General features: G+C 40.8%; 1 protein-coding gene across 4 annotated transcripts in view; it reads left to right on the top strand.

Moving 5' to 3' along the window:
- Positions 1–22,790, top strand: part of pdlim7 (PDZ and LIM domain 7) — a 44,583-nt gene extending 21,793 nt beyond the window's left edge. For 3 of the 4 annotated variants that reach the window (XM_023834617.2, XM_023834618.2, XM_023834616.2), the window contains exons 4-11: positions 6,910–6,937; positions 8,198–8,391; positions 17,611–17,678; positions 18,152–18,395; positions 18,941–19,121; positions 19,582–19,702; positions 20,258–20,373; positions 20,639–22,790. In XM_023834617.2, coding sequence (XP_023690385.1) covers positions 6,910–6,937; positions 8,198–8,391; positions 17,611–17,678; positions 18,152–18,395; positions 18,941–19,121; positions 19,582–19,702; positions 20,258–20,373; positions 20,639–20,725 — 1,039 coding nt within the window. In that variant the 3' untranslated portion in view covers positions 20,726–22,790. Of the gene's footprint in view, positions 1–6,909; positions 6,938–8,197; positions 8,392–10,172; positions 10,190–10,566; positions 10,603–12,616; positions 12,778–13,117; positions 13,155–13,483; positions 14,106–17,610; positions 17,679–18,151; positions 18,396–18,940; positions 19,122–19,581; positions 19,703–20,257; positions 20,374–20,638 lie in introns of those variants that run through there. The other variant, XM_072717671.1, reaches the window with a different exon arrangement.
- Positions 22,791–23,085: the final 295 nt, after the last annotated feature.

Genomic DNA, 23,085 nt, shown 5'->3' with positions numbered 1-23,085 from the left:
CAGTAACCCCGCTTCGTAGTACTGGCCACTGGTCTCCAACATTGCTAGTATTGCTAATCACTTCCAGTGATTAGCAATAGCAAGCGATTAGTTGTGGCTCCTCTGCATATTTTCGTGTTTCTCTGTGCAGAGCAATTACGGTCTATTGTGTGTACGTGCGTGTGAGAGAACTCGCTGGTTAGCATTCTGAAGTATTTTATAATGTTAAACTTGTAAAATTTCAAGTGTTGGGCATTTCAGGTCCAGAAACTACAAATCCAGATCAAGATTTTGTTTCTACCAACCAAGTGAGTCCTCTGCCTGTGACTCTTTATGCTCAACTGGTTGGTAGAAACGAGATCTTGATCTGGATTTGAAAGATGATAGAGAAAATAACTTAACAAAATCTTGTTGATTGATTATCTTGTCACTATTAGACATTGTTACTGTTTTGAGTATTTTGACCAGCCCCCTTCTGAAAGCATGATATTCAAAATGATTGAGAGATTCTTTGTGATTCTCATTTACCTGTTTCTTGTTCCTTTGTACATGAACCTCAGCCTAATCGTTGCTGCTAGGGCGGATGGTCTGCTTGTTTCTGGGCTCCTGTGTTTTCAGCTGTGCTTTAGGCAGATTCTAAGCTTGTTACCCCCCTCCTGTCCTTGTACTATATGAAAGGATAAAGAAAGAAAAAAAAAGGAGGAAAAAAAAACATGATAATGTCTCTTGGGAAATTTGCAACTACCCATTGAGCAATGGCCAGTAGATTAACTGGAACATAACTGAGATACAAAATGGATATCTTTTGAAATTCAAAACTCAGACAATATCTCCCTCTTTATGCAGTATTTTGTCATGCAGATTCCATGCTCTGTCCTGTACGGCTGAGGAACTGTGTGTTTTGCGTTTATAGCTAAATGCATTGTAGCACCATGCAATCTGGTTAGCATTACAGAGAATTAGTGGAGGGATGAGTGTGTGGAACTATGATGATAAAATAAGCCGCCTTGTCGACGTCACTCTTACCTTTACTGTTAGGCCTTGGGGATATTTCATTGTTCTTAAAAATAGAGATATTTCAGTGTCCAAAGTAATATTGAATATGAACGATTTTTTTTTTAACAGTATTGCTGTTTGTGGTGTTGATTGAACATTGGATGACCACCTAAAATTATTTCAGCAGTGCACTGCCTGCCTCTCTGCAGGGGTGCATGCCGTTCATGTAGACATTATGCTGCTTAACAGCTCAACGCTCCATAGCTGTCAGTGCATTGTAATTGGCATAGGCGGCATTGTTTAAAGGCTATGGTGCTAGCTCACCATAGCTAATTATATGAATAAAAGCCACATGATAGGGACAGCTGTAGCGATCATTGCGAAGATGCATGAACAGCACTTCATAAATCGTTGATCTGTTGAGTGAAATCGAGAAATGTAAGCAGTGACAGCATCAGTCATGCGACCTTAAACTACCAACGTAGGGAAGCTTAAAATATGGATTAATTATATTACTAATTCAAAGGTCATTTTACGCAGGATATTTAATAATTGCTTGTTTGCATAAATCAACAAATCTTTTCACTTTTTGACTTAATAGTTGCTACCTTGTTAGGACTAAACACAGGGCCCCAGTCCCAGATAACAACATATTTCTCATTATTTTCTAACGATTGGAAGACCTCTAAGAACCTGTAGTGTGCAGTTTGTCGTCAGGATTTTGTACAGTCGTTTCTACACTTGGCAGGATTGGAAATGAGCAGCACAGTACTCTACCTTTTGGGGAGGAATAATCTTATATGGTCAATTACCTGATGTCTTTGTTTACTCATGCAGTAAATATGCTCTGATTAACCAAGGTATTGCATACCTGCAGGCCCAGTGATTTATACTGGTCTGAGAGTATCTGTTGTGTCAGTTGTATCCTCTTCCCTGTCATTATTTTGTTTTCAGGGGTGAAGATTCAGAGCATGTTATTTAATTTCTGATCAGGGGGCCTGTTTCGTTTTAGTTTGTCATTTCATCACGAACAAAAACAAACAACTCCATTTGTGCTGAACTTATAAAATCAGTAGTGACAGAATACACATAGTTTTTTTTCAGTTTTGTTTCCATCTACAAACAAGCAATGCAGAGCATTGGGTGCAAGGAGCTCATTATAGAACATACCCCAAGATCCCCTATAAGGAAATGATGCTGACTGTTGCTGGCTTATCCTCGGTCTTGTGGTAGAAATTTAAAAAATAATTTTAACTTGACAAAATATATATTTTATATTAATGAATTTTTAATATTTGTTAAGGGTACAGCCCCAGTGACAAGTAGGTGTACCCTGAAAGAAATAAATTGGTACTTTTTCCGGTAGTGTGGTATTGTCACCCTCCACTATTCACTCACGGCAAAAGCATTATTAAAATTTCTTGGCTTAAAGGTTCCCTCTGGCAGTAAGGATTACAAAGTAATGATGATAGATTCCCAAGATCCATATGAACAAAAATTTTTCCATTAGTACATCAGATTAGTGTTTCAGTGAATGTTTGGATGGTTTTTAATTTGTCCAATTTTCATGTGACCGTTTTACATTCATCCTTTCATAAGACTCTGCCTTGGCCGCTGAGTTTTCCTTAAAGAGAGCCAACATACAGACTGCCAAGAATTCAATTTGGTTATTGCACGTCAAAGGTGATTTACTCACCGCAACCCTCCGGCAAAGCAATGTAAGGAAATGACAGGAAATGTGTATGTTCCTGTAACGAAATAAAAATTGTCGTTGCATATTGGTGTTTGTGCTTCAGCTGCTGCTAGATTGAAGTCAAATATGAGCAGCATGATAATAGGAAGGACTGAGGTGTAGGTCATAAGTTGCTGAGAAATCTTACATTTGGTGATTGAAACTAGTGGGATTCTTTATCTCTGCAGTCTATCAGTCTCTCTGGACAGGAGAGCGCATGAAGTATAATGACGATAAAACTGTGGGTAATAAGCCTCTGCCCTCTTTATTTTAATGAATATGGCAGCTAAAGGCCCAGTGTTGTCATCCATGGCTCTGCTTGCACATTCAGTGAAGGCCCGCTCCTTTGCCATGGCGACTTAAATGTAATGAAATCACAAAAGAAAATCTCATGCGACCCCTGTGATGCACTGACTAATACAAATATGCAGTACTTCTTGATTTTTCCTTCATCAGAGTCCAGTTTAACAGTTTGTTGTCAGTAATCTGGTTGATTTTTGTGCCTTTAACTAGCAGGTATTTAAAACTTACAATAAAGTGGAAAAAAGGATAATTAGCCCATTTTATATTTTGCTTTTTCATTCATTTTTTTTCTTTCCTCATTTATTGGCAATGGGAATGGGTTAATTAAAATGGTCATTTTAGATATCGCACGCTTCCCGCGCTAATCAATACAATACCAAGTTCAGTGCAATTTGTGGTGCCTAATTGCTGTTTATAAATTGCATTTTAAGGTCCTGTGTTTGACTTGTTAATTTAAAACTTCCACCTGAAAGTGGAAGATTAGGAATTTTTTTTTCTGAATGTGGCATTAACTTTAGTTAAATATTTGCTGAATAAAATGGCAGATCAGCAGAAGTTGTCAGTTGTAGCTGAAAACAGATTGTAAAGTCATTTTGCGCCGGAGTTCTGAGATGTGTGTCTGGTGAGACTGACAGTCATGTGGTAACTTAAGGTACCTGCTATAGGAATAGTATAACTGAGAGCAGTCATGTGTGAGGGTCAATCCATCATCTCACGTTGACACAAAGTACAAAAAGCTTCTTCTGTTATTAGTAAACATACATATTGTGTTGTTTAAACTGTTAAGTTCAGTGCTTTGCAGCATCACTAGTAATTTGAAGATGTACTTAGCCACTCATAAAAAACTGAGTGGAACAGCGCAGAAATTTGAATTTAAAACTGGGTTTGTTCCAAGCAGAATTAATTCTTTGTTTCCGTTGCAACTCCAACATAATACCCTATACTGATCCCATTGCTAAATGTGTACGCTTATTATTAACGCATATATCATACGCCAAATGTAATTCAAGTCACTGTACTTTTCTTTGTACTGTATTCTTCCAATATCCAGAAAAGTTGTTATTCCTAACTTGAAGTACTGAATCTGTGACTTAATTGAAACCCACAGGAAAAGTTAGGAAAAATGTCTTTCAGGTGGTTGAAGGATTCATCTTCTAATATGTGCGTAAAATGCTGAACTTTAAAAATAATACAACATTTAAGTAAAAACAAGTATAATCTTGTACTGACTTGTACAACAAGTAAACTCTGGATGAGAACATAATATTCTCATTGAAACTGAAGGTGTGTGAGAAAGCCATGCAAGGTGTGATATATTCTTCTGAATGTGTAGTAAAATTTGGTCCTTTTCCACTTCTACTTGAGAGACCTTGAATCAGTGATAGATTTCCTATTTCTTTATGGAAATGCGTGACCCTTTTCTGGGTGTTCGCAGTAGTGTTCATTGGCTGAAGAACCGTACTTCCATTTGAAATGTTAATCAGGAAAATGAACATTTCCGCAGACGTGTTTATAGTTTATGGGTGATGGGGGGGTCTTTATGAGAACATCAGCTACATAAACGCAGCATGTGTAACACTAACCATAAGCACAGAGTATGTCCCAGGTCTTGTACTGGCTATAACAGGATTCTTCATACGTTTCCTCAAGTTACTCCAGCGCTCACAATGCCTTCTTAAAGCAGCGCTTTTATATTCTAACCTGAGTATCAGTGTGAGGACCAGCACATATTGCAGGCGTTTCTTGTGCTTACTATGCTCAGCAGTTTGAGCAAGCCAGAGCCCCCAGGAAACAGATACGCCTCGTTCCTTCTCTCCTTTATCGAGCTGGGCCTTCTCGTGCGTCATCTGCGGCATGCATGAAGAACTCACTTTCTGCTGGGATGCGGGAGATAAGGCTGACGCGTCCAGCTTGTCACAAGGAGAAATAAGCCATGTTCAGCATCCTGTTTACGGCATGCCGACTGTCACCACAAACCTATGATCTCGCACTTGATCATCCAGGCCTGTCTCTTCTCCAGACAGGCAACACGATCTGTGGCACACAACAAAGAGGTCGGCTATAAAATAGGATTAGTGTTTGAGGAGGAACCAAGATGCATCCTTGTGACAGTGACGTTATCTGAATTTGAATTTGTTTCTTCTGCTGATGCACAAAACAAACAGCACCAAGGTGTTAAACCTGCTGTCGATGCATCTACATAACATGAGGTGCAGAAAACAGAATGCTGTTTTCAGATGGGGGCAATGGGGAAAAAAACCTCAGAACCATGGCAGAAAGACACCGATTTTAACAGTTTATTGGTCAACAGATCTCAGTAGGCTGACACTGCATTTGAGCAGTGGGTATGAGCACTGCAGCCATTAACGACATTCTTACGCTGTGATGTAATGGGGTTGTGTGTGATGCAAGGATATTGTTTGGTGCTTAGAACATTTTTGGAAAGAACTGAGATAAGCAGATGTCTTTGCTTTAAATAGTCATTTTAAGGGCTTTAGGAACACAGACGTGACTCTGCTTTTTCCCCCAAGAGTATAGGACTGTGTTTTTCTTTAGGCTTGTTTGTTAATTTCAGCATATATCAATCTGAGCTGGCTGACTTCATTTCCAAATGATGTACCATGACTATGTCCTGCACTACTGGTTTGGAAAAGTGATGTATCTGTTAGGGGAAATAAATGTACTGTGGTTCAGGTTCTAGCGTTTAAAATTATGGTGCCAGTGGAGCTTGCAGTCCATAACATCCTGGCGGCCATTTCGTACCTGTTAGTATAAGTGTGCTGTATGTCAGGGGGGGTGGAATGAGCTCAGCATTCCGGCTCCTTCTCTGGCACACAAAGCTGTGGGTTTTCTACAACAATCAGATCACTTACAGTTGAGAGCGCATTACTTCGTTGTGTGCATCTCAAAAACTTCCTTGCCCATTTGTTTAAAAAATAAATATGTATCTTACTGATAGACCAATAGGAAGCAGAAAGCATGGATGTGACTCTCAAATACCTGCACCTTGCTTTTAAATTGTCCCAAAAAAAAAAGGGCTGTTTTTGTGTTTGAAGATTCTGGATATTGTGCACTCAGGGGCTGCTGTTTAATCCTGTCAGATATCTGTAGTGATTCTGCTCCTGTTCTTCCTCAAGTCATTTTGTCTGAATTTCCCTTTATGGCAGTTCCATCACTCTCTGCCTCATCTGGATTCAGATGAGTTAATGTCACACGTCCCATATATTAATTCTCTCTGGAATCACCTGTCTCCATGCATGAGCGAACTGGTGCATGCAAGAGGGATTTTTTTTAAAAGATCTGTCAGAATAATTCAGAAAGCTGGAGCCCATTCTCATTTTGAGCGCTGGCTTGAAGGACTGGCAGTGGTGGTTAAACGGCTCTATCACCTGAACTGCAATTTGCAAAATGACCACGAACACCTTCACCAGCCTGGTGTCGCCTTTCAAAATGCTGCTGTTTATGCAACGGCAGTGAGAGCTGCTAAATATAACACAAGGCTAGAATATCATGTAAAGTCACCCAGCCATTGAATCCTTCCTTTTCTCCCTATGTGTTCCTTACTTTAATGACTGTATCCACCACAATGGGTCTGTTTTCTTCAGATTATTTATTTGGTCCATAAAACCTACTGCCTTTTTTTTCTCAAATGGAAGATTATACCTGATATATCTCCCTAGTTAAATGTCTATTATAGACAAACACTTTTCTCTTGTGTTGTACTGATATTTTAATATGAACTGCTATGAAAATGTGACATAAAAAGTACAGTCAGAACTGAATTTTCTCGTTTTCCATTCACAATGTGGTACGCTATCCTTATGACTGAAATGTTAAGCTAATGTTAGGGGAAGGGAGTATGATCATTTTCTCATTTCAGTCCCAACTTTCTCTTGCAGAGCTTTCGGATCAGGAACGGAACAGAAGGTAAGACTGCTAACTAAATCTCACCTCGTGAAGAGGAAGGTCGATTAATGCTTTCACAAAGTAAGCAACAGGAAACGTACATGCTAAGACACATGGGTTCTTTACACATCATCATCTGAATGCAAACGTCTTCACATTAGTTCCAGATCTTTATATAATTTTGGAAAATTTGAATAATAAAAAACACATTTTATTTACCAGTCGTCTTTTTCAGTTGAGTAATACAGCATCCTTAACCATAACTACATATTCCGAATACTCAATACTCTGAAAACCTACTCATAGTATTTTTTTGTTACTGTTTCCATGAAATGAGGAAGATGATGTAACCATTTTTGTCTGCATGTAAAAATCCATCTTGAATATCACTGTCAAAGCATTAGTCACCATTTTCTGTACCATTTGTGGAATGAATGCTTCTGCAAACAGCTGCAATGGAATATTTTGAATGGAATCTTTTGCGTATTTCTCAGAATCCACTGAACTTGATTGGGCACTCGTCCATTATTGTGAGTCGACTGTTCCCATTGATTAAGGCCAGTTGGTACCTGACAAAAAAGATCTGGAGAGCTACATGGTCTAACATTATCAGAACTGGGGTTTTTTGCACAAATAATTTAGAAATTGAGGGAAAATCATATGCCTGAGAAATGTGCATCCTGTTTGCTGCAAGAACTTAATAGAAGTGCCAGAAATACAAATGATGGAAGGACATTTTAATTTATGACGTGGAGCTACCTGGAGCATTCAAGACGTAATCACCAGCTTCTGACATCCGTCTTCTTTCCAAACACTATATTAAAAATTATTTTTAGAAGACAAATTTAGTCCCCATTTCCTCAGTTAGGTTTTGAATACCCAGGCAGCCACAGGTCTCCTAAACTGGACCAGATGTTTTGGGGAGCGAGTTGACTTGGTAGCTCCCCAACCTGAACATCTGGCAGGCAGGCATCCAGCGTGCACCCTTTGTGTGTCCTTAGTGTGAACAAATTTGAAGGATGACAAGTGTGAGAAATCGTGAAATTTAATCACGAGACAGGTTTTAGGTTTCTTACTTTACCAGACCTTACAGTTGACTTTTTATTGATTTTTTTTTTTTTTGAAGAACAGAACCCCACAACATGTCATCTTCACCTTTGTTAAAGGAATAAAGTGACTGAAATGTTCTTGCTGGCCTGCTCAGCCTTGGTTTGTCTGTGTGCCATGTCTAACCGCATGGTGTTGCTCGTGTGCCCCTTGTTGCCCCCCTCCCTTACTCAGGCCGCACCTCCATCCACCACCAATCAGCCAAAGTATTCCTTTGCACCCAGCACAGCCCTAAACAAGATGGCTCGGCCATTCGGTGCTGGGGGCGGCAACACCAGCACACAAGCGGTGGTCAAACCCATTGCTTGCGCTCCAAAGTTCGACCTGGGCTCCAGGGCCTTGGTCAGTGTGCTTCAGCCACATAACGGGTAGGTAACTCAAGCCTCACTGAAACCAGGGGACGCTTGCAGGTGTGGCCATGTGCTGGTTCCATTGCATATGTGGGAATGGTGAAGGAGAAAACTGTTCCACCTGGAGGAAGTCAAATTTCATGATGTCGGCAAAGGTTTCGGACCCGTAAAGGGCCACCACAAGCCCAATTTTCAGCAGAGTCTGGGTGCCCTGCAGAATGTGCTGGTACCCCTCCCCCACAGCCCTTTGTGTTGACACGAACCAGTTAAGATTGGATTATGGTTTCCAATGATAATTAAATAGAACAAATGGTCATAGCTGTGGTGTTTTTGAGCTGTTTAATGCTTATTAACACTGAATGTTTTTAAATTGTGTGGTTTTCTCTCTTCACGCTGTTGCTGTAGAGTTAGTGGATTTGTGTTTAGTGTCAGCAGTGCGACATGCGTTCACATTTGATGACCTAAAGGTCTGACCAGTTATCCTTCTTGGATATCCGTCTTAAGAACTTTGTATGAACTGTGAGCATCTTTGATTCCTTTTTCCCCTCTTTTATATCTTTCCTTTATTATTATTCTCATGCAGGGCTGGAAACATTTGTATAACACGTGTATCTTGTTTCTGTCGTGAAGTGAATGAACAGGGAGCCAAACGGGAGAATGGTAACCAAGGGCCTGTGCTTCTGGTCAGGCGTATGTCCTGGAAAGGGTTAAGTGGGCTTGGCGTTTGGCAGAGTTTTCTCATTTCTGTTTTTAGTGCACTGTGCTCCCCGCCCCGAAAATGTGCTGAGCCCTGAATGTGCTTTTACTGGAGGCGCGCTTGATCACATAACAGCCTTACTTGGAGAGTGCATCTCGTATGTAGCTAAATCTGTTTGTGCAGCCCAGGGTATTAGCCCAGGTTTTAATCCAACTACCTGTTTGTTTCATAACAGTTATCATACTTTTTTTGTCTTTGTACATGTAGTTTAGAAGTTTTTTTTTTTTTTTTTTTTTTGGACTGCATTTAAACATTTTTAATTCAACTTTAATGACAGAGGAGCTCTGTTCTTATTTAAGGACAGAAAAGGAGAACCCAGATTTGCTCTATTGATAAGTACCAGGTTAGGGGAACCATAAGGATATTTTTGGACATTAAAACAAATCAAACAAACAAAAACAGGAGGAGGGAAAAAAATCAGGAAAGGAGAATGTCTTCAGAAGCTGCAGGTAGCCAGAAGGTCAGTGCTCTGCCTTGCAGTGTCAGTGCTGCTTTTCATCGAGGACTTGGCCAGCATGCGCTGTTCCCATCTCGTGCCGATAGAATTCCCAAAATATTATGGATCAGCTTTGTGTGGGGAAACTAAGATGATATTGCTTTTGATGTGAAATGCATGCAGGTTGAAGTATTGTGCAGAAAACAGGCCAGACACTTGTTTAAAAAGAAAGGGGCAGAAATAAACCCAGTTTAACTAGATTTTCTATAATGTCGGCAGTTTTGTGGACTGGGTTGTGCAAACTCTAAATCAGAGGAGTCAGATCATTTCTGAAATGCATGTGTGACTCCTGGGGGGCTGGGGGTTTCGTTTAGGGCACTTCAGTAGCTTGTGATTGAGAATGACGTGGGGGAGCCTGTCACCTTTGTCAAGACGCGCTCCTCGTAATCTGCCTTTTTTCTGCATCCCATTGTATCTGATTCCTGCCTCATATACTCTTTTTATATGCATTATTTCTCAAGACTGATTTTTTCATCCTTTTTCCCCTCTCTCTCACTCTCCCTCTCTTTCTTTCTCTCTCTCTCTCTCTATCCCTATATACTGCAGCTGGATGTCCTTGACAAGTCAGTGACCTTTTCTTTAATAAATTTGCTAAATCTTTAATGAGCTGTTATCTCCATCATCTAAATTTGATTGTGCAGTGTTGCTGCTGCTTGGAACAAGTTAGTGATCAGATTAATGCATTTAGTTCTTCAGGTTTTTCTTTTTTGCCCAAAACCTGCTGTTCTTTAAAGTTTGCTTTCTAGAAAGGATCATTATTCACATTATTCACATTATTCTGCACAGATGTTGTGATATGATATTCCTTGCCACTGGTTGTTGAGAAATATCTAATCAGATAATTATGCGTATTATTCTCAGTTGTCCACCCAGGAATCTTGTGTTTTTACTTGTGCTGTGTCGTCCTGTGTCTTTATTTCATGCTGTACCTGTTCCTCAGGGGGGACGCTTACATTGACATGCTCCCCGATACCAAGTAGGGGCACGCTGCACTCTGCTCTGCTCTGTATTCGCGCGTTTGCTCTTGCTGGAGAGCCCTGCTAACATTGTTTAATTTTGTGTCAGTCTCATTTGGGTCGCCGTCTGTTGTATAAACCAGGGACACAAACTTGGTATGCTGCAAATTCCGCAGCCTCAAAATCAAACTTCAAAACCGTACTTAGTAAGACGTTTGTTCCGACTTAAAATTCTGAATTGGCGGTGACAGGTTGGCAAATTTTGGATGTTGTGAAATATGTCAACGTCTTCCAGCTTTTCTTTGTACACCACGACAGGTTAAAAACGTTTCATCGCGTTAAATCTTGAGAATTGAACCATTCCTATTATCCTCTGCCCTGGCTCATATATATTGTCGAACTTTTCTTTGGTTTTGCCGACATGTTTTTGGCTGCATGCTTGGTCTGCTTCAGTTCTCTGGCATCACAAGCTCCTAATCAGCATGAGTGGTTGGCACTGAGATCTCCCATGTTGTCAGGGATTGGGTTGCCTCACAGTATGTGACTTTGATCCCTGCATGTAGCATAATATTGGTCATTGTTGTGTTTCACATTGTCTCCCTCAATTACTTCTGTGTGTGTGTGTGTGTGTGTGTGTGTGTGTGTGTGTGTGTGTATATATATATACGTATATATGTGTGTGTGTGTGTGTGTGTGTGTGTGTGTGTGTGTGTGTATATATGTGTATATATATATATATATATGATATGTGTACACACGCAGTGTTAATAGAAAGTAATGTTGCTGTTTGTTGGTGATGATCAGGTATCAGGCTTGACACTATGACATATAAAGCGAGTAATGGTTGCATAATCGTTTTTTTTTTTTTTTTTTTAATATATCGACACACTTTCATCATAAGACAAAAATGTCATTCCTCCAGAAGAGCCTCTTCTTTCTTTCACTGCCATGTTTCCAGACTGGTACAAAATCACAATGTTGCTTTTATATGGTTATGAGACCTTGATCTGACCGTGAATCAGAAAGTTACATAGATAACTCATTCTGCTAAACAAATGTGTAAAATTTAGGCAAACATAGTGTAGCCTATCATTTAGTGCCCTCGTACAGTATAGATTAAGTGCGGGTTTCTGTTTCACTGTTGCACACCAAGAGAGGAAATTAAATAAGATACTGTCCAGTATTCACTCTTTAGAAGTAATTTACATGAAAACATTTTACAGAAAATCAGTTTCATAAAATATTTACTGTTTATCACCTCAGCTTTTTGGCAGCCTGTATAATAAACTGTTGCCTCATCATTCTGCCTACAGAATGGAATGAGCATTAGCCACATACATAAATGACAAAATATTTTGCCTAAACCCCTTATGACGGGGCTTGTATAAGAAACAACTGTCATTTATAAGGGAGAATTTATTGCACCTTTAACTTTAAAATAACATATTAAGTACAGTGCTGAAATATGCAGACAGTGCTCTAGAGCAAATAATGTAAATATATAAACACAACACTATATAATAAGAGCTTGTAGCTGTACGCTTACTGTACTGCAGGTTAGATATGGACAGGGGGTGGCAGAGCTATCCATTCTCCTCATCTCCTGCACGTCTTACGTTGAGCGACATGCCCGCTAACGTCCTGCTGTATCCGCTTTCAGGATTCCCTCCATCACTGTTTGTTTATTATGGACCTCCGACATAAATGCGGTTGGGCGTTATTTGATAGGAAGTTGACGGATACCCGAAATTATCCATTGCCTGCTGCACACTAAATCTATAAATGTACTTTTTTTTTTTAAATCGGGCATCTTGGAGTAATTAAGGGAGAACATTCAGTACTTGGTTAACATGATAACTATATAAAGGTGTTGCGATGCCATCCATTAATGCATGGAATGCTGTGATTTACTTTGGCACGTCCAAAATCGTTCATGTCTGTGACTTCAGTTTCCGTGAGGAATGTCTGTGGGCCTGAAACACTAGCCCCCTAACCCCCCCCCCCCCCCCTTGCCGTGCCCTCGCTGGCACCTAGTTCCAGTCACGGTCTCCGGGCAGAGGGAGCGCCTTGCTTCATCCCCAATGACCGTGGCAAGAAACGTCTGATTGAAGATACGCAGGACTGGCAGCCTCGCACGGGCACCACCCAGTCGCGCTCCTTCCGCATCCTGGCTCAGCTCACAGGCACGGACTTCAGTAAGTCAGGGAGATGGGGCCTTCTGCCTCTGACAGACCCCCCCACGTTGCTGTTGGGTGTCTGGTGGCCAGGGCAAAGCAGTATAGCACAATCATAGCTCCGAAGGGTTAGATTAAGTGTTAATTGGCATGGGGTTCTGCTATATGGGTTAACTAGATTTGTGAAGAGAGGATGGCAGGTCCAAGTGCTTTGAAGGCACTACTGTATCCTATAAGCGAAGATAACGCGTGTTCCACAATTGTCATGCAAATGTGGACTTCAGTATTTTAGTACTTGTTAGTTAGTAGAGTTGCAAACACCCATGAAATGATCTGATGTTTGTTTATTCTGACTCATCAGTGCAGGACCCAGATGATGAGAACCTGAAGAAGTCCAGGTAAAGCATGATTGTGTTCTGGCGTAGGCTGTGATCCATGAGTATAAGCTGAGCTTGGGTCTGGAAGGCGGCAAAAGCTTAGTTACTTCTATGGGAAACCCCTCCAGATCTTGTTGTTTTCATACAGATCAGCATTGTGTGAGCTCTTCAGACATGACTTGCCAAAAATGTTAAACCAAGGCTTTCTTTGTCTTATGCATACTTTGTCATCCTACTGCAGGACTGTCACTTTGCATCTCTTTTCTTTCTCTCATTACACTCCTCCTCTCTTCTTGTCCCCCCTTTTTCTTGTCTGCTGTGTTCTCTCTCTTTTTTTTTTCCTTGGTTAGGGAAAAGTTCCTCACAGAAATTCAGAGTCCCCGCTACGCTAGGCTTCGGGACTGGCACCACAACAGGTCTGCCCGCTCCCTCAATGTCAAGAACTGAGTGCCCTCTGGGGCACCGCAGGATGGGTCCGTGACGGAACCCGTCTGTCCACCCATACGATGAGAAGCTCTGAACGCGTCAATTCAACTGACTTGAGTGACTTCGGGAGGGAGTATGAGGAATATGAAAGCAGAAAAATAAGTCAAAATAGAAAAATTGCAGGAAGCGTAGATCACAAAACTTGCATACTGAGCCTACCAACAGATATCCCTCCACACAGGAATGCATGAGTGTTAAAAGTGCTGGTGACCTTGTGTAATAGATCTTTTCCTTATTGCAAAATGTCTTTGTGTTCAGCAATAGGAATAATTCACCCCCTTTGCTGATTTCGTTTTGTGATTTTATTGTGCCGACACATTGGTCCACTCCCCTTTTCTGCTCTGTCTTCTGAAACTATGTATCGTATTGGTAATCCCTTGGATTTTCTTTTGGATTCTCCCTCAGGGGAAAAAAAACCGGGGTTAAAATGGGCAGAAATTGGTTGTGTTTTTTGATTTCATCAATACATAAAACATTTGAAAAAGATTGTGTATCTCCCTCTGTTTCGTTTCCTCCTCTCTCTGTATATACACTGTCATATTTCACCCAAGACAAGGGCTTATCTCAAAGGTATTGAAGTATTTTTAACCTCTGAAATATGGGTCATAAGTGGTCTCTTGGTGATTTGTTTTTTCCTCTTTCAACATTGTCTGAGAATAGAATTTGGAAGCCCTTGGAATTGGTATGAATAGAAGCATAAAAGGATCTAAAATGGCCATCAAATTTTAACAAGACAAACTGTTTTTTTGGTGTTCTGTCTCATTTGTTGTTAACTAAAAACAAAATGGATAAATGTTTTGTTGTAGTTTGAGGGCTCGTGCATAATCTACCAACACAAGTATCCACTAATGCTTTCTTTGTGATCACAAACACTGGTAACAAATTGTCAATATTAATGAGCAGTTAGTGCAATGATCCTGCTGTGCCAGTTTCTCAACGGGTGTCACTTTAATGCGGTTCAATTCCCGGAAGTGCCTTCTGTTTTAATGCAATTTGACATTTTGTTGTTCATCCCTGCGGCAACGGCACACACAGCCTGACAGGTTACACCACACATTATGGTGCCTCAAGGCTGCTTTCAAAGTTTGGTTACACTTCTCTTCTAATTCACTCCATTTTTAGATTCTGCTTAATAAACTTATGCTATGCAGTCAGTCTCGATACCACAGTAATTCTAATTGAATAAATGGTTGAAGCATTATATTTAGGGAGTTACACAAACTGGTGATGCTGAATATTTGAACTAGAACTCTAGTGATTTTGTACTGTTAATCTGGGGAAAGTGGATCCTTTAATATTTGCTATGCTTTTTGGTTTTATCAGTATTTTGCCAGGAATCTGCCAGCAAAGTATTACTCTACTCAAAATTGTACCCCTAAGTAAAACAAAAAATAGTCTAGAGAATGGCTTAAATACTATGTGATTTCCATTAATGAGATGTTGTGCTTTTCGTTTGCTAATTGACCCGTGCTGGCTGCGTTCCACCCGCAAACTTATGGACTTTCCATACCTAGCAAGTTGATGCTTTTGGTCTGCTTAAGATTTCAACTCTCAACAAAAATCCCGACTGAAAAACTCTCCTAAACATTGTGTTGGCAATGGAATCAAAGTGGTGATGAACTAGCATTGTCCTGGGGTTTCCTCACTACACCATATATCTGCCCAGACAGTAGTGTTTTTTATGCATGCCCTGAGTTCTGACCTCTATCCCTGACCTGCCGTCCCTGAGGGTGGCCATACATACACAGCGTGCTTTCTAATGGTCACATGAACAGCCTCTTACAGGCAGAACTCTTCCTTCATCCATTACTCATTATTTGCAGCACATGCTCCATCTTTACATGTCAATCATGGGTTAGCAGTGACTTACAGGGGGCAAATAATGCTTTTCATCCCCCTACCAGTACATGAGCTGCCTGTGGACACTGGTCGCCTTGTCATGCCGCATGTTAAGTGCTCTTTCAGTGTCGCCTCCATGCACATCACCGAGGCATTAATGGTGACTATCTGGTGATGGAGCTTGATGTTGCTGAGGATTAAACAGCTTTTAGCCTATAGCTCATCAGTTCAGCTTTTCCTCTGTCAGCACCACTGAGTCACGTCAGACCATGGTCAGGGGCTTCTCCACTGCGGTTCGACATGCTGTCAAGGGTAACGGGAAATATCACATGTTTCTCAATAGACTGACTAGGTATAAAGGGACGTAAGAGGTATTCTAGAGAACTGTAATTTTAGTGCCAATATTCTTTGGTATTGGGGCATATAACTTACATAATTACTCTTTCTGAAGTGACATTTTCAGGTTTTGTTTGTAAGTATTGATAGTGGAAGTATCTGGATTTATGCATTCACTGTTTTTCCAGTTTAGTGTTTATTGCGTCTTTGTATAAGCGTCCTGGGTTCAGTTTGTGTGATGGATACTGGTATTTATTGCTAGTTTTGTTCCATTTGCCAGTGCCACCTAAAACCACATTAAATAATGGAGTTTAAATTATTATCAGGTGTAAAGTCTCACCCACTTACAACTCTCTATCTTTATCATCATCGCTTTAATCTCCTTCACCCTCTTTCCCACGGCTGCCCGCACTCTCACCTCTCTGCTGCCCCCCTCCCCCACGGATCTGGACTTTACACAAGCTCTCCTGTCCACCAGCGTTACTGCACTATTACAAGTACTTGTTATTAATCTTTGGTATCTATTTATTTATTCCTGCTATAAACCACTCTGCTGCCTCCATTATTGCATTCCGTGTGCCTCATCATGCTTATTTATACATCGTGTGTCAGTGTCCCGCCCACCCCACACTTGTCTTGTCTATCCTTGCACTTTATATATAGAGCTGTATGTATCCCTGTGGTCAGTGAAGCATCATCTCTCAGTATGAAGTGCCCCGAATATGATTGGTGTGCCAATAAAGCCCCGCCTAACTTGATGATTAGCCAAGTTATGTAATATGGTGGGAACCCAAAACAAGATTTATTCTTACTGTTATTTAAATGGCCCTGCGATGGGTTGGCGCCCCGTCCTGAATTATTCCCTTATTCGCACCCATAGCTTTCAGGATAGGCTTTGGACCCGCATATCCCTGCATAGGACAAGCAGGTACAGAGAATCCCATGATGGATGTTATTTAAATGTTATATTATGGTGTTCTGATACTTTAAAACTGGTCATTTATTTGGTGTGGCAGGTAAGGTAAGTCTGAAATGATTGCATAAAATTTCCATTTTTGTTTGCCTGCTTGTAGTGAAGGGGTAGAGAGCAATGACAGAATGTAATGGAAATGAGTTGAAATTCCTTGGATTGAAAGCCATGCATAAATGAAGTATATTATCACTTACTACCGTATATTCAATTTCTGCCAGTAGTTACTATCCATTTGCAACATTCACAATTTCACCTCCTGCTGGAAATTGCTGTGAAAAATGTAGGTTGGCTGCATTGTAATGGTATGAGATTTTATGTTGACAAGTGAATTTGTAGCATGTTTCGAAGAAGTCATACTGTATTTTAAGATGATTCATTAAAGTGGAAAAACACAACCTATGATTATTCAAAAGTAACAAAGTCCTTTAAAAGTTTCAGTTTATTCCGGTAATTATAAAATAAGATGATCTTCTGTCCTCAATAGCATTGCAGTTGCATGCAAGGTGACAGCCAGTGATATATGTACTTTGCCTGACACTTTGTCCTTTTATAACTGCTTTCTGGAGGAAGAGTAATGAACTGAAACATGATTGTCAGCATTGTCAAAACTACATTAAGATTTCACACTTGGAAGACATCTCTGGGGAATTCAGTATGTCTGATTTATATATTCTGCTGTAATATTTCTAATTCAGTTGCACACAATCCTGTCATTCTGATATTAAACCTACATTATATTGTAAGTAGATGTCTTGCTCAAATATCTATTCCATTTCATTTCCTTTTAATGGGGTCTTTTGGCCTCATGGGAGCTGTTTTTTATTATTATTTTTATTTCTACAGTCATGAAGCAGAAACCCCAGAGTCTAAACCTGTGGCACCCTCAGCAGACAAACCAAATGAAAGTCTGGGTAAGAAGCTGCTCTGTAGCACTGTGGTGGCTTGTGGGAGTTTAACTTACACAAAATGTTCTGAGGGCAGAATGAAAAATGATTGGTTAGTTGCTTGGACCCACCACCTCTGCAATCTGATTGGTTATCTCTCTGAACCAATCATTAACACTCATGAGTGTGCTCGCTGTACTTCTGTGAGAGGCAAGTGTAGTGCTATTCACAGAGTACTCTACTGGTGGGTTGAAACAGAATCTTAAACTGGATTTGTACTTCTGGGCCCTGAAAATTTCCACCTCTGGTGCCACAGGTGGCATAGTGGTTGGGCATGGCCTTGTAATACTAAACCTTGTTCATCTGAATCCCACACTTGAAAAAATTTAAATTGTGTCCAGTGTGGCTTTTAGTGAAAACTCAAACCGAGCATAAACAAATTTTCTTAGCATGTATCAGTGGTCAGAATGCTCAGGTGCCTCTGTAAACTCTTTCCTCAGCTAAATCAGCTCCTAAGGCACCGGCCCCTTCTACGGGCCCGTCCTGCCGTCCACCCTGGGTCACAGACCCCAGCTTCGCCAGCCGTTACCACCCAGATAAGACCAGTACGGTGCTGACCCAGCATAGCAAGCCGGCCCAGCCTACGCCCATGCAGAACCGCAGCTCCATCCTACAGGCCGCCCAGCAGGCCCCGTCTGACAGTGGCAAGACCCCACTGTGTGGCGCCTGCAACAAGATCATCAGGTGAGTCTTCTCCAGCCAGCAAAGGGCTATGGGGCTTCACCTCTGTGTTTCCTTCAACAATCAACACGTGACTATAGCTTATTGCACAGAGTACTGCAGACCAAGAGTCTGGTTTCAAATCTCCTGAGATGATTTATCTAGTGATATTTAGGTGGTATTAGTAGATCCTGTAATGTAAGGTTTGGCCTTGGTGACTAAGGCAAATAAAACCTCAGGTAATTTCCATTTGGGAATCTGCTTGATATATAGGAAATGAGTAAAGGGGAGTGATTGGGTTTACCGGCACCCTGGGACGTGTATGGCATTCTGTCGAGGGGAAAAACACCTGGCAGGACGTGGCAGCCTTTCAGTATGCTGGGCGGATGCTGTAACATGAAGTCCTGCCAATACGCTTTAGTGATGGATTAGCTGGTTTGATGTAGCCTTTTCTTCTCCGCATCTTTGCTAATCCTTCGGTAACAACTGACCTTGGTGTTAATCTTTGTTTATTGTGTGTGTGTGTGTGTGTGTGTGTGTGTGTGTGTGGGGGGGGGGGGGGGTCTCAGGGGGCGCTATCTCGTCGCTCTGGGCCGCTCCTGGCACCCGGAGGAGTTCACCTGCTCCCAGTGTAAGGTGATTCTGGAGGAGGGAGGCTTCTTTGAGGAGAGGGGCTCCATCTTCTGTACCAAGTGCTATGACAACCGCTATGCACCTAACTGTGCCAAGTGCAAGAAGATCATCACTGGGGTGAGAAGCTTTATAACCACTCATTTCCATTGCTCTGGGTTTCAAAATCACATGCAGGGGTATGTTTCTCCAAGGTTTCGATTGGCAGCTTATATAGTTGGAACCCTTCAGTTGGCACCTATGCTTTTCTGAAACGTACTCCAAGATGGTAACTCTTTGAAATCTTGGAAAATAGTTAGAACAGAAATGCCTACCTGCCATTTTGAGTGTTTTGGCAAGGAACTCTACTAAACAAATGGGGAATGATACATTGGCCAAATAAAGGCTCAGTTTTGTAACCCAAACTTGTCATGTATGACCTACTAGTAGGGTGATGATACACAGGGCAGTGTTACTCCTCAGTGTTACTGCTCAGTGTTACTGCTCAGTGTTACTGCACGGGCTTTTCATACGTCCATTTTACCTAACAATTTGAATCCTGAAAATCGGCTGAGTTGAGATTGTTTCCTGTTCTCTGCAGGAGATCATGCACGCCCTGAAGATGACCTACCATGTTCAGTGTTTTATGTGTGCAGCCTGCAAAACTCCCATTAGGAACCAGGCCTTTTACATGGAGGAGGGAGAGCCTTACTGTGAAAGAGGTGAAAGATCCGCGAAAAATCATGCACTTCCAAATTTTTCTCCCCAAAAAATTCATAATGTCATTGTAGGTTTTACTTTGACTTATGTTTTTTCAATTGCTCCAGATAAACAGAATGCCACATTTTTGTGTCAGTGGGTTTTACATTTTTTTTCTTCTCCCCAGGATGTGTTGCCCTTTTAGCAAGAGCACACAGAGTCTGACTGATTTTTATTATAAGTAATGATTCCATTTTGATGAAAATGCTGCAGCGTCAGCACCTTTAAAAGGCATTTTATTCAGGATTGCGCCCTAAATCACTTGCCTTAAGTGCACCAGCGAAGACCTGTCACTTCTAAGCTCCAATACTGAAAGCCCGTGCAACCCATTTAATCTTTGCTGTTTGTATTAGGCGTGATTTCTGTTACCGCGGCCCATACCTCATCCGTCTGGCCCACGTTGTTCCTCCATTTTTTATTTTTGTTTTTTCACTATTAATCATTATGTCCTTTTCAGAACCGATCCCGCATTCGACGTTCCTTTCCATTTTAATGAGGGTGTGCTCTTCTCTCTGCAGACTACGAGAAGATGTTTGGTACTAAGTGCCACGGCTGTGACTTCAAGATTGATACTGGTGACCGGTTCCTAGAAGCGCTTGGCTACAGCTGGCATGACACTTGCTTTGTCTGCGCTGTAAGTCATTTTGATTCATAGAAGCTCTGTCACCCCTGTCTGGAGCTGCCTGGCCAATACAAACGGTCAAAAATATCACCACTGACTTTTGCCCTTGGACATACTCTGCTCTGAGAAGCATGTCTGAAAACGAAATGAAATTGAATGACCCAAGCTGACCGCAATAGTAACATTTTCTGCAGCTTGCCTTTTGTCGTTTATTGTGTAGTTGTTCACTTTTCTAACTCATCCTTCCATCTATTTTTTTTTATTTTTTTTTTTGCAGATTTGCCAGATGAACTTGGAAGGAAAGACGTTTTATTCCAAGAAAGACAAGCCCCTATGTAAAGGTCATGCATTCTCTCCCGTGTGAGACTGTGCATCCTTAGTAGTCATAGGGAACAATAGGAATTAACAGGTTGGCCAGAATCTTTTGCCGTCCTGTTCACCCACCCAGTATCTCCTTGCTTCTAAGCACCTCATCCCCACCGTTTTTTGACACATGCCACCAGTATTTGTGGAGCAAAGACAGGAAATATACCACTTTCTGCCAGTTTTCCTTTACTGACCAATGTTATTGTTGCAATCACTTACACTTTCTAACTTAAGTCTTTGACAATCAGGAGTGCAGCAGTAATTGTTGGCATGGATACTCCATCCACTTGGCAACATGCCCAATGTGGAATGTATGAGAAGTCTTCACAAGCATTCACAGTGCTTGCCATTACTTGTTAGGCATTTAGTCAAATTCTCACTATGATTTCCTGCAATGAGCAAAGCATTCATTCTAATTCACACTGATACTTACTGTTTTTTTTTATTTTACTGTGTGACATCTGTGCCTGCAAAGTGTGTTTTCAAAAGTAGTTTGTTGTGGAGTTTTCATTTAGGGATGTTTGCATGACAGCTGTCACCCTTTCTCTCTAGAGCTTTCTAGTGTAGCTAAAATAGACTTTCTTCACTTTTCCAGAAATACCATTGCACTGTATATATAATCTCATTTTGGACGCTGAAAGTATTTTAATATCATTATCACATGTTTTTATGCATTCCTAACACTATTTTTGTGTGCCAAACACCTTTACCAATGTACTTTTGGTAATTCCAAAGATCATCCAAAGATACTAGGAAACCAAGTGCATCAGCATTGTATTTTACATTGAACCAATGCACAGATGTGAACTCATCCTAGATGCAGAATATTTAACAAGTATCATGCTAACCAGGGGGACAAGTGAAAATTGGGTAAGGTAGCACTGGCGTATGTGAAATGGATTTCAAGGGTTCCTTAATTCCTTAAGTTAATGAAGAGCTTGATATCTTGAGATGATGGCTGTGTTTGTTCCATATTAGATTTGCTAGAAAGCACTACCATATTTGTAATGTTCATGATCGGTTATCTGTAGCTCACCCAGATTCTGTGTTTTAACGTTTAGATGTATTTTGTAATAGCCACTGCTAAATACATTTGTTTTTGCGTAACAAATTAAACATTTTGGCTTGAATTTGGTGTAGCTGCTGTACAGTGGTTGCTCCTCACCCATGATGCAAAAATGCAGCTCTGCTTATGAACCTGCCGTGCCTCTATCTGTCCCGGCCGTCTTCCATCTTTCCCGGGGTGCTGGTCTACCATCATACGCAGGGGAGCGATTTCATATTGAGCCATAAAATGGGGAGATAACTCTGAATGTTCAGCATGTCTCCTCAGTTATATAAGCGTCACACCGCTGATGTTCTACTGACGGTCTTGAGAAACTGATGTACAAATGCAGTAAAATGTTTCGAGCAAAGGTCTGCTGTGGCCAAATTAATCTGGGATTATTTTTAAATGTACTTTTAAGTGACTAAAAATGCAAATGAGCAGAAATCTAACAGTCATTTTGCTGATGGATTTTTTTTCCCCCCATACATGCTTTTTGAAATGTAATGACAAATTCCCGTGTCTTTTTCCAAGAAATAATGGCAATTGTCTTGCTCAGAGAGTTTGATGGACGATTTTGTTTTGGTGTCATAAAGCCAGAATATTTAAAAACAAGTAAATAAGAATCAGGATCTACAGACACTACGAATTTGCTGAGATGTAATTCATGTAGCTGTATGCTTTGTTTCATGTCACTCCAAATGTTTTGTTTGTTTTTACCTGAAATGCACATCCATTGTCTCTCATAGCCTTCAAGCTCCTTCTTGTCCCTTTTTTCCACCACAGACTCGTCTCGTATAATGTTATAAATTCTTTGTCTTGTTTACTTTATGTATGTATCTGTCCAGTAATAAGTGCCTTTTGTATGCTTTACTATTATATAGCTAGATACTGAACTACTGTATTCATGTGTTAGTGGTTTAAAATGTTTTAGCAAAGGAATATTGGAATCATCTGTTATAGAGGAGATCATTTGTCATATAATTTGGGAAATAAACTAATTTGCAGTTCTGAACAATGGTTTTGTATTTTCTAGAGCTGTCACATTTAGGCAAAGCAAAGCGAGTATGTTTATTTGGCATAATTCAGATGCGAGGCATTTACAAAAAAATGTTTTAGCGCAAATTATTGATGGTTTGAACTTATCGCGGTCCTTGTGATCGGATCGTTGCATGGGCATGAAATGCCATGTCAGTATTAACGTCATACATCGCGCAAATCTGACGTGGTGGGTGTCACTGTTGCCGTTCGCAGGTACACCCTGTGTGTGTGTGGCATTTCCCCGGATCCTCAAGTTTCCTTCCACTGTCCAA

The sequence above is a fragment of the Paramormyrops kingsleyae genome, chromosome 10, assembly GCF_048594095.1.
Source record: "Paramormyrops kingsleyae isolate MSU_618 chromosome 10, PKINGS_0.4, whole genome shotgun sequence".
Lineage (NCBI taxonomy): Eukaryota > Metazoa > Chordata > Actinopteri > Osteoglossiformes > Mormyridae > Paramormyrops > Paramormyrops kingsleyae.
Note: the sequence above shows the minus strand (reverse complement) of the source record. Positions and strands in the feature narration are given on the sequence as shown.